Source organism: Nannospalax galili, unplaced genomic scaffold (genome assembly GCF_000622305.1).
Source record: "Nannospalax galili isolate Female #2095 unplaced genomic scaffold, S.galili_v1.0 scaffold879, whole genome shotgun sequence".
NCBI lineage: Eukaryota > Metazoa > Chordata > Mammalia > Rodentia > Spalacidae > Nannospalax > Nannospalax galili.
This window is the reverse complement of record NW_008346261.1, coordinates 2,826,945-2,839,009: the sequence shown is the minus strand read 5'-3', so window position 1 is coordinate 2,839,009 and position 12,065 is coordinate 2,826,945. Positions and strand designations below refer to the sequence as shown.

Genomic DNA, 12,065 nt, shown 5'->3' with positions numbered 1-12,065 from the left:
CAGGAACTAATAAGATGTCTTGGAAAAAAAGATATGGAGCTTAGCTGCGAGTTATAGGTTAGAGACAAGGACTTGACAACTCATCCCATCTTGGCAATATGTAGTACATGTGCACATACATATGCATGTTTAAAGTACAGGCATGTGTGACATTGCTCAGAAAACATATTGTACGAAGACGCCAAGATGAAGCCGACAGGGTCAGAGAGATAGACTGCTTGCTTGCTGCTTGTTCAGAGGAACCAGGATTGGTTCCCAGCACCATATCAGGTGGTTCACAACCGCATAATACTCCAGCTCTAAGGATCCAATGTCCTCCTCTGACCTTCAAGGACACCTGCACACACAGAGACGACAGAGATGAGGCCCATGACTTAAGGGTAACATAGTGGCTGGCTGGACTCCCTGGGTTTATATCTTGGCTCTGTGACTTTATAGTTTATAGATTTTGGAAAGTGAACTTATCAGCACCAGTTTGCTCCTTTGTAAACTGAGAATAACAGTACCTAGCTCATGGAATTTGTATATAAAAGGGTATAATGTGCACCATATTTAGAACTGGGCCTGGCACATTGTTAGCACACAATGATCGTTAGCACTATTAAATTAAGGAGACAGTGAAGAAAATCAGGAAGGGACTGATGATACAGAAATGAGGTATTTCAGATGCTAGGGAAAGAAGGCTGCTAGGCCTGAGTAGTCAGGGCTGTAGCCGTCTTCTGAGAAATACATTTTAAAAAGAAATGGAATTTTAAATAGGAAATAACTGGTGATAACTGAGGGAAATGTTTTAAATTGGTCGGTAGAAAAATCTGCTAATCAGCTGGGCATGGTGGTGCACACCTTTAATCCCAGCACTCAGGGAGAATAAAGTGGATCTCTGAGTTCAAGGCCAGCCTGCTCTACATAGCAAGTGCCAGGGCAGCAGGGGCGACAGGGAGACCCTGTCTCAACAAAGACCAAAACAAAACAAAAACCCTACTAATCAAGTTATATAGATAGGCATGGTGGTACATGCCTTTAATCACAGCACTTGGGAGGCTGAGAGGCTGAGATCGTAAGTTAGTTTCAGTCCAGCCTAGGCTACACACTAAGACAGTGTAAGAAAAAGGAAGGGAGGGAGGAATAGAAAATAATCAAGTGAGAAAAAATAAGCAATAACATAAAGGAGCAAGGGTAGATTTAATTTATTGGGCAGTTTGATGGTGAAGGGGAGAAAGGAAATAGTGCAGGGGCTTGGATGAAAAGCTGACTTAAGAAAGAATGACTTTTTTTGGTCGTTTTGAGTCAGGGTCTCCCTGTAGCCCCAGCTGACCTGGAACTCGCTATGTAGTCCAGACTGGCCTTGAACTCAGAGATCCACCTGCCTCTGCCTCCCAAGTTCTGGGATTAAGGGCGTGTACCACTACGCCTGACCAGGATGACTTATTTTTAGAATGAGAAGATGGCAGAGTGCATTTGTAGGAAGAGAGTAAGGAAGAGAACTGAAAAATGAGAGCTTAGCCTGAGATCTGGAGAGACAGGAGGAAAGGGGGACTGGACTTGAACTCAAAAATGGTAGTGGATACAGGGCAACTCCAAAGAAGAAAAAGGAAAAAAAGTTTAGTGTTTTTTGTTTGTTTGTTTGTTTTTGTTTTTTTGAGAGGAGGGTCCGATGAGGAAATTCAAGCTTTTTAAAAAATATTTTTATTTTATGTGTATGAATGTATTGCCTGCATGTGTATAAGTGCACCTGTGTCATGCAATGCCCGCAGAGGTCAGAAGAAGGCGTCAGATCTCCTGGAATTGGAGCTACAGATGGTTGTTAACCACCATGTGGGTGCTGGGACTTGAACCTGGGTCCTCTGCAAGAGTAGTCAATGCTCTTAACTGCTGAGCCATCTCTCCAACCCTGAGGAAATTCAAGCTTAACAAACGTGAGGTTTCTTTGAAGTCGGAAATTAATTAATCTACTAAAATCCAGTTTAACTGGGTTAGAGAGTTAGAGAATGGAAGATTTGGAAGATCATGGAAATGGGTTAAATAGGGACAAGAAAAAGGGCTATGGAACAGAGTTCAGCCTACCTAAAAATAAATGACACTTAAAATTTGACAATGCAGTTTTTCTATTGTTTTACCCCGTGAGCCCTTCATCTATGAGCCAAAGCTGACTGTCATGTATACTTCCTAGCATATGGAGAGAGGAGGTTGAAAACAAAAGGATGTTGCCACTTCCACCATGAGATGGATATTTATGCCCTCCTACCAAATATGGGGGCGAAATGTCATGAATTTGACACCCAACAGTAGAGCAGGTGAAAAGCCAGAATTTTGGCAGCGTTTTCTTTGTGCAAATCTTTGTATGTTCTGTTCCAAATCAACAGTTGCAGTAGTCTTTTAATTGTTAACACTAAGACAAGATTTTTCAGAACAGTATGACTCAGATCACATTTATTTTTAGAGGTGGAGTTCAGAAAATAATAATTCAGTCAGGTAGAATAGGGAAAATCAAAGTGGACTAGCAGAGGACACTAAATCCCAACTTTGGATGTTATAATTAGCAGTTTATTAGGTGGCATTATAGTAAGAAGGGAAACTGATGCAATCAAAACAATGCTTTCTTAAGAGCCCAGAGTAGTGGTGCATGCCTGTGATTCCAGCACTTGGGAGGTAGAGGCAAGAGGATCAGGCACTGAAGGGCAGCCTTGGCTACATGAGACCTTGTCTCAAAAAAGGAGAAAGGGAGGAGAGTGATGATAGTTCTACATCTGAGATTAGGGGTGAGCTGAGTATTTATAGGGTCAAAAGACCCTGTTTCTTACTTACAAATAATTATATAATTGTCCATTTTTCTGGTATCCAGTCATACAATGTGCTGGAAACAGCATGTGGCCCACATTGTTTATAGCTGAGTTATCCAGAGTTCCTATTGAAAGTTCCTATTGAAATTTCTGGGCCTGTTTGACATGTTTGAAAGAAGTCTTCCTTGGGCAAGAGGGAACCAATAACAGAATTCAGAAACAACGAAATGTATAGGAAGTCCTCTGTCCTAGTTTCATTTCTGTTGCTATGATAAACACCCTGATAACAAGCAACTTAAGGGGAGAAAGGGTTTATTTTAGCTCACAATCCCTGGTTACAGTCCATCACTGCAGGGAAGTTGTGGGGGCTGGAGCTTGACAGACAGCTGGCCACATCACATCCAGTCAAGAGCAGGGAGAAATCAAAGCATGTATACTTAGTACTCAGCCCAGATCCCAAACCCAGGGAATGGTACCACCCACGGTGAGCAATGTCTCCAACTCAATTAACCCAATTAAGGGAGAAAAAAATCCTTCACATGCACACTCACAGGCCAACACAATCTATGCAATCCTTCACTGAGACTCTTCAGGTGATTCTAGGTTTTGTTTACTATAATCACAACTAACACCAATTACCACTATCAGTCACTTAAGTTCATCTTCATTTTAGTGCAATAGAAAAGATGGTAATTAACGAGAATTAGTAGACAACAAGCAGAAGAGCTAGGATTTGGAGCTAAGCAGTCCAAGAGAAGTGCTGTCCTCAGCACAAACTTATATGGTACTGCTTTACCTGTAGCTTGGTGGCTAAGGACAATAGAGACGCTATCTCCAAGTGTCTAGGGGAAACTAGATGAAAACAATACATGGATGTGGTAGTGCTCTGCATCTGAAAGTTCCAAAGGCACTGTGAAAATCAGGTGACATTCGGTGGAGGACCTACAGTCTCTAGTCTAGTACACATTACTCCCCAACATTGCCTTGTGTCTGCTTATGTTCTTTCAAGCAAGGGACCTTCTCTGCCTGATGATAGCTATCCTACTCTTCAGGGCCCAGCTCAAATGTCATTCTGTGAGTAAATGAACTGAGGAAGGAAAAAAAAGGGCAGAATAGGGTCTTGGGGTGTTGTTAGTAAGTGTGAGTATGTGGAGGGGTGTGAACAATAACAAAAAGGTAATCAGAGATGAAGACAGCAAGATCATCTCTGAAGAAGAGAGAAAATTTGTGTATTTTCTCTGTCCCCTAGTAGTTAAATAAAGCAATATTAAGAAGGGGTGGACAGGGAAGCAAGCAAGTTGTATTCTGGTTCCCTTGTAGGAGACTTTGGATAAAGCAAATGAGTTTTCCCGGCTTGAGGGAGTCACACTTGGTGTTAAATCCCTTCCTCCATGCTCACAACATAAACCTACTTACTAACTTCTGAAAAAGGACAGAACAAAAATTGTTTAATGAGGAAGATGGCTAGAACTTTTTCTTCAATGTTCTCAAGTTGCAATTAAATCAAACTTAATCACTAGTAAGAACAAGAGATCTACTGAATCAACAAAGTTCTCCTATGTAAGACTGATATTTTCAGTACAGCAACAAATTTAGATTTGATGTTACTTGTTGCCAGTCAGCAAAACTGAAATCATAGCCAGAGGCACAAGGTTCAGAACATAAATCCAATAAGGAATTAAGCCTCACGATTGGCAACAATTTAGCTAGAGTTAAAGTATGAACACCATCCGACTAATATAGAATTCAGGTGGTTTACCTACAATTATAAATTCTTTCCATTAAATTATAATCAGTCATAGTACGGGCCACAAGCATTCTAAGCATATAGGTAAGCCACAACCTGCCTTTTGATGTCTCTCCTTTCTAATTCCCACAGGAGATGCCGAACATAAGCCATATATCTGTGGAGATGCAGACTCTGCCTCAACTGTTCTGGATGGGACTGAAGACTACCTCATTCTGGCCTGTGATGGCTTCTATGATACCGTGAACCCTGATGAGGCAGTGAAGGTTGTGTCTGACCACTTGAAAGAGAATAATGGAGACAGCAGCATGGTTGCCCACAAATTAGTGGCATCAGCTCGGGATGCTGGGTCAAGTGATAATATCACTGTTATTGTGGTATTCCTGAGGGACATGAACAAAGCTGTAAATGTTAGTGAGGAATCAGATTGGACAGAGAACTCTTTTCAAGGAGGGCAAGAAGATGGTGGGGATGATAAGGAGAGTCATGGAGAGTGCAAACGCCCGTGGCCTCAGCACCAGTGCTCAGCACCTGCCGATCTAGGCTATGAGGGGCGCGTGGATTCATTCACTGATAGAACTAGCCTGAGCCCAGGGCCCCAAATCAACGTACTGGAAGATCCAGGCTACCTAGATCTCACACAAATAGAAGCAAGCAAACCTCACAGTGCCCAGTTTTTGCCACCAGTTGAGATGTTTTGTCCTGGTGCACCAAAGAAAGCAAATCTTATTAATGAGCTAATAATGAAGGAAAAATCAGACAAGTCATCATTGCCTGAACACAGTGGTGCTGGAGAGTTTCTGGCTTCTTTTAATTGGGGTTCAACAGGGCAACAGATACGCAGAATGGAGACCTTGTCCCCTGTCTGTTCTGGGTTAGAAAATGAACAGTTCAAATCCCTGGGGAAAAGAGTGTCTAGATTATATCATTTACACCATCACTACTCAAAAAGGCAACGTGGATTCAGGTTTAATCCAAGGTTTTATTCATGTCTTTCTGCTCAAGAGCCTTCTCACAAAATAGGTATTAGCCTGTTGTCACTTATTCAAAGTGGGAAGAGAAACAAGATGTTAAGAAGTTCTTTGCCATGGAGGGAAAGTAATTGGAAAGGGTATAGTAAAAACATAATGAAGGTCAGAAAGAGTAATGATATTCCATGCCCAGATCTTCCCTGGAGCTATAAAATATAAGACCTTTTCATCAAAGTAGGCTAGCTAGCTCTCCCTCAAAAATACCACTATCAGAGTAGAAACAAGGTAGACATTTCTAACACACATGTGCTTCATTATGAATCCATGGATGGCTCAATTCTTAAATGTAAATAGATCTCTAGGAAACTCAAAATAGTGTTTTCAATCTTACAAAAAAAAAGTATTGGCAGTTTCACTAGCAAAATTATACAGCTGGTCCCCGTGATGTGTCTACACCTACAACAGCCCCTAGCCACCATCCCTTCACGTCACTAGTGGAAGATGAGCGTAATTTCAGTCAGGATATACAGTGTGGAAATCACAACTCAGTAGAAATCTGGTCTAATGTGCCTAATCTAAGACAAACGATGCACAACTGAACTTAGTTTGGAGACGTTCTTCAAGATCCTGGGCACTATGAAGGATCCCTCCCCACTCTGGGTGGGTGAAAGACTAAAAGCCATATGGATTTTAACTGGTGGTAATGGAAGACGTAAACTAGTATGAAAGTGTCATAGTCTCAGACTTGTGAGGCAGTATATAGTCAAAAAATTTACTGATTTTTTTCCCATAGAAAACACAACAAAAGACGTAACTATTACATTTTTAATTAAAATGTTTCATAAGGTTTTAGTTATTTGAGTCTCATAAGCTGCTATGGTGCTTTTGGTGGAATTTTTGTTACTTGTCATTCCAGACCACTGTCAGCCGGTTTAATCTACGATGCTAATGTGTTTCACAGTACCTTCATCTCAGGAATAAAAGTGGTTTAATAGAGATGATGTCAGGTACAAATATACATGACTCAAAATGCCACTTAAACAGAGTTAAAACATTTCCTCCTTTTTTTTTTTTTCCAGTTTACAGACAGCAAAAGCATATATTACTATGAGATAAAAAGTGGTTTAGAGATTGAAAAATGCTAGTCGTAACCTCTCTAAAATTGTTTTCCCCAAGGGAATGAAGTAATTGGTACAAAGGAGGCCGAGTGAGGGCAGAATGCAGAGTACTGGGAGCCAGGGCTGTTTAGCTATAACGGGAAGCCAAGCCAGAGTCCAGCTACCCGCTTCAGACCGCAGAGACAGGTCATGCCCTCTCATTTCAGTATTAAGTTATATTTGATAGTTTTAAATCATTTTGCCATTTCTACAGTTTCAAGCCAGAAATATATCTTCAACTAAGGAGAGTAAATATACTATCAGGTTTGTTTCATAAAACAGCCTGTGATTCTGAAAGTCATGAATGTCTTCGTGTCTCACCCACCTATATCCCCTGCCCACCCCATCAACTGTGGACCAGCCAGGCCACGCAGTAGCAGGAGCTGCTGGGGTGATCAGTCACTCATAGTGGAGGCACTAAATGTTCTTACTGAGGAACACCCACTGCCTGATCATATTTTAAGAGTAACACAATCATGTTGCATTCTCCAGACCCACAGAGGACTAAAGATCACACATTTTAAAAGCATAGATAACTGTAACATATTACAGGTACCAGTAAAGCTACATTAAATCATTAATAACAAAAACCCAGCTTCACTTTAAAATGATCGGACTGCTAATCTACAGCTTTTATTTTTTAAAATTTGAATGTAAGTGGTGATTTCAGTATTTTTCTCTTGACCTTGAAGTCATTTACTCCTCCCTCAAGTCTTGTGACATGGGTGAAAAGGAGTAAAGGTGGCTCCACCCAGATAGTATTAGGATTTGATCATCACTCCGATGCTTCACCTGCACACAGACCTCACTCATATCTGTCATTTTTTGAAGCCCAGATCTTGTTGACAGCCCATCAGATGCAGTGTCAGTTTTAAACCAAATTATCTAAGGAAACAAGAAAACAGAGGCAGCAGAACATTGGTACATATTATATCCCAAAGTAGCTAGGAAAAAATTTAGACGTTTTCCGCAGTTACCTATTGGGAATGTTGTTTGGTTGGGATAGGGGAACAGAGAAAAAATTAGAAGCGATAGGCTTTTTTCCAATGGGGTAAAAATTGGTGGATGAAACTGGGACAAAAAGACCCATTTTGAAAGGCCTGAATTTTGTAAGTCTGACAAAACAGCAGTGTTAACTCCATTTCTCATATCATTAGCTCTCTAGAAAATAGAGAAAAGTAGTTCTAGAGTGGTCAAGTTAAAAAAAAAAAAACACTATTGTAAAAAATAACTTCATTTGTTCACAACATGCATATTTATAGGGTAGTTAGGTACCATTTGTAAGGTAAGTCCTTTAAAATTCTATAATATTAAAGTAGTGGTTACTGGTCTGATATACGCTGCTGTTGGTTCTATACACTAGACAAAAAGCAGCACTTTGTGAAATGCAGTGTTAAATCTTAATGCCACTGGTGATAGAAAGTAGTTCCCTTCAGTTCAAATCCTCTGCCCTTAATTTGCTGCTTGCTAAAGTAAGCAATAAGTAACCCTCTAACTAATGGTTATCTATACATTTCTGTAACTTATATTTAATGATGGTGTATCTGGTGATTGTAAAAACATTAGACAGATATAAAAGTATCTATATAATATATATTAACTGTAAATGCTGCGGTATAGTCTGTGAATTATGTGTTTTGTACCTCTATTCATTGTGTAATTTAGTGGTGGTGAAAGTATTACACTCAATCCTTAAAGAGTGGCAGTATCCCTTTTTCAATTTAACATGATTTGCATCAATCTGTTTGCCTGCTAAACCAGTTTTGTTAGAGTAGGAAATAGTAAAACAAATATAAACAAGAAAGTGTCATATTGGATAGGAAAACAGACCTGAGTCACAACAGGTTACTGCTCCTTGTGCATTCACTGTGAGTTGCCAAGGGCATCAGTCCCTAATTTCCAGGTTTCCCTTTTCACTTTTTAGATGTGTACTTTGGGAGGGATATCTGAGGCTAGGCAACATTATAGCACCAAATACTGGGGCTATTGAGACCATCTAGGTCTGTACTAGAGGCCAGGAAGAAAAACAGATGTATATACCTTTTCTCTTTACCTAGAAGTGCCATCCATTGTCCTTGAAGTAACACAATTAAAAATCCATGTTGCATCTGATTTAAGTAGGCGGCTCCTTGAAAGTAACATCTTTTCAAAGGACAACATCAGCAATGTCCATGTCACCACTGTCTAACCCTGACCACACTGAATAGTGGTCTAACATCAACACTGCATTTTCATGACCACCACACTCCATTGCTAGAACACTGTGCCAGTAAGAAGTGCAGCATCCAAGGGGCAGATGAGAGTGCCGATGAAGCAGTTCAGTGTTGCAGATGAAACTGCTGTGCTTCAAGCCCTTCCTCCCCCATCAAAGGCTTGCTGAGGTTTTGTGAGAAAATGATCTAAATTATTTTAATTTTTAAACTGAATTTGTTCAATGAGTTTTTTCACCTAAGCAAAGCTACAAAGGGGGCTACTATACTTTGTTCCCACCTTTGTTTGGGAGTGCCGATGAAGCAGTTCAGTGTTGCAGATGAAACTGCTGTGCTTCAAGCCCTTCCTCCCCCATCAAAGGCTTGCTGAGGTTTTGTGAGAAAATGATCTAAATTATTTTAATTTTTAAACTGAATTTGTTCAATGAGTTTTTTCACCTAAGCAAAGCTACAAAGGGGGCTACTATACTTTGTTCCCACCTTTGTTTGGGATAAATTTTTTTGGATAATTAGGAAAAGATTTTTTTTTCTCCCCATCTTTGAAAACCATGTTAGAAGACAGGAAAAAAAAAAAGAAACCCACAACCCCTCCCCCGCAATCTTGATCTATGAAAAGATTAAGACTTTTTCTCAAAATGATACTGCCAGTATTATAACACAGCTATCTTCCAGACAAATTGTACTGTGCTGAAAAAAATAATTGTTTCCTCCAACAGTATTTATTTATTTATTTCAAAGTCTATTTATTATACTAATTGGAAAATATGAACTAGGACAGGGAATTCCACACTGACACAGCAGTTGCTTTTGAAAGGGAAGTACTTTAATTAACTTTGATGTATCAGATAATGCAGACACATCATTGTAATCTCTCTAGGTGCTCTTTGGTGAGAGACAAGCTTTCTCTTGTTCATGACATTTCTCTGCAAAGAATTCTCTCTGGAGTGGAGTGAGTGACGTGAGTGAAGTGAGTCATTTCTTACCGAGTGAAGTTACTGATTTACAAACCTGCTCTGCAGATCACTTTTGAGTTGAGTTGTAATCATAAGTGATCCTTCATGTTTTATTTATTAAAACTGTTTATTCAGGTAAGGAGTATGTTGAAATTTTGCCAATATCTTAATAAAACCCAGCAATTAAAAAACAACTAGTTGTCTTTTTCTTAAAGGAAAGCTGAATTAGTGCTTAAATTGGGCAAATTCTGTCTACCTTAAAACCCTCGAAATGGTAGTTTTCTTACACCTTAAGAACATTTAAAGATGCAAATTTGTTAAGTGCTGCTTATCTATTATTTCTCTTCCCCCTCAAAAAACCAGAGGAGCAAGATGTTTCTTCTCCTTGTGCTTTCCATTGGTTTAAGTGGGGAAGAAAGAGGAAGGTTGAGGGGTTAGAATTCTAAAACAGGAGAGGGGCCTGCCCAGGGCTAAGTGGTGATGCAGCTCTCCAGCGACTTGACTCTTAGACATCTGGACTCAAGCTTTCACCCTTCACATCACCAAATTTCCTTTCAGTCTTAAAAGAAATAAGCAAGTCAGTGGTGGCTGAAAGTCTGAAGGATTTCTATCAAGGAGAATAGGAGACAGATAGGAGCATGTGAGGGGGAGAAGGCTGATAAGACACTTGCCTCAGCAGGAATGGATTTAAGCCTGAAAAACAAGTGAACCTAGTTAATACACTGTAAGAGCTTCTTTTGCTGTACTATCAAGACTTTTAGGGGATTGGAGACATGGCTCAGCGGTGAAGAGCACTGGCTGCTCTTGCAGAGGACCTGGGTTCAATTCCCAGCACCTACATGGTAGCTAACAACCATCTATACCTCCAGTTCCTGGGGGTCCAACATTCTTTTCTGACCTCCATGGGCACTGCACGACAGGGGTATACTTACATTCATGCAGGCAATCAAAAAATAAATAAAAATTTTAAAAAATGTTAAAGACTTGGTAATGTCACAGTTACAATCTTAAATGCCTACTTCCTTTAAAATCATTCCATCCTTAGCATGACATTATATAAAGAAAGAAAAGTTTTGAAAGAATAATATATCTGAAGGGTTTGCTTTGCAGGGAAGGAAATTTTTGATTAATAAATGCTATTTATATTTGAAAAGAAATCTTAAAATATTACATTTTAAGCAACATCAGCATGCTGTAAGTTGTAATAAATTCTAAGTAAACCATTAGATGCAACAAAATTATTTGAATTAGAAATTTACTGACATTACCAAATTATCAGAAATGATTGTTTGGGGTTAGAGATCTAGCTCAGAAGCTCAAAGGTAAAGCACTTGCCAACATGTGCAACTGAGGCCCTGGGTTAGAGCCCACAAGAGAAAATAGAAAGGTTAAGTTGTTTGTTGCACCCCAGCCACCTATTATCTTAAGGACAGTCAGTATAGGGCACTTCTTTGTGCTTTAGACAATCTACTTTTGCTTGGTCTAGGAATAAACTATGGAAGAACTTTTATTTATATTAGAAAAAAATCAGTTCTTTTCTGAATCCTCAAGCTGTTTCAATATTGTTTAGTATTAAAGCTCCTCCCTAAGCAGCTTGTGTACACCTTAGCTTAGCTCGAGAACCCCAGGTAAGATGTGCCCTGCTTCATGATGTGAAAACAGACACTCTCACACAGGTCAATCTTATTTTTCTGATCCTTCTTTAGAAAAGAGGAAAGAAGCATGGAAAACTGTCACAAAGGATAGACATTTGAGAAATCATTTTCCAAGTGAGTAACTGGAGCTTAACCAGAGATGAAAAGGTCCTGCCATTACTGTGATGCTCTGACAGCTAGAGCATGAGGGACAGGCAAGGAAGCCCAGCAGAGTTGCTGTGGACTTAGCAGGGGAAGTGGGACAGAGAGGCAAGCCTACAACGCAGTCTCTCCTAGATGCACACGAGAAGATATTGCCTGCCTGCCTGCCTGCAGTACTGAGGCAGTGTTGCTGGACAGAACAGGAACAGGCTCCCTTGGGAATGTATCAGTCAGAAAAAAAAGTTTTCACAGAGCAGCCACTGGATATACATCCCAAAGTAAAGAGTAGCTGATATTGTTTGCTCTTAAGCTTTCCCAAGCAGTTTTAAAACTTCTAAAAATCGTGAGGACGAGGCCATACATTTACTGGTTGATGTGAGAACTAGAGGTGGAATGAGGGGAAACAGTGCCATGGAAAGAAGAGAGTAACTCTTGGAGTTCTTCATTTTCC

The 12,065-nt window shown here is 39.9% G+C and overlaps 2 protein-coding genes across 4 annotated transcripts in view; one reads left to right on the top strand and one right to left on the bottom strand.

The window, feature by feature from the left end:
- Ppm1e (protein phosphatase, Mg2+/Mn2+ dependent 1E) overlaps nt 1–6,855 on the top strand; it is a 177,738-nt gene extending 170,883 nt beyond the window's left edge. The window contains exon 7 of the mRNA XM_008842676.2: nt 4,660–6,855. Within this exon, the coding sequence (XP_008840898.1) occupies nt 4,660–5,717 (1,058 nt within the window). The 3' untranslated portion in view covers nt 5,718–6,855. The remainder of the gene's footprint in view (nt 1–4,659) is intronic.
- The window catches only part of Trim37 (tripartite motif containing 37), a 166,084-nt gene that overhangs the window by 23,859 nt on the left and 130,160 nt on the right, over nt 1–12,065 (bottom strand). The window contains exon 25 of one of the 3 annotated variants that reach the window (XM_017800500.1): nt 313–337. The exons of the other annotated variants lie outside the window; for them this stretch is intronic. Coding sequence (XP_017655989.1) covers nt 328–337 — 10 coding nt within the window. The 3' untranslated portion in view covers nt 313–327. Of the gene's footprint in view, nt 1–312; nt 338–12,065 lie in introns of those variants that run through there. 3 annotated transcript variants of the gene reach the window in all.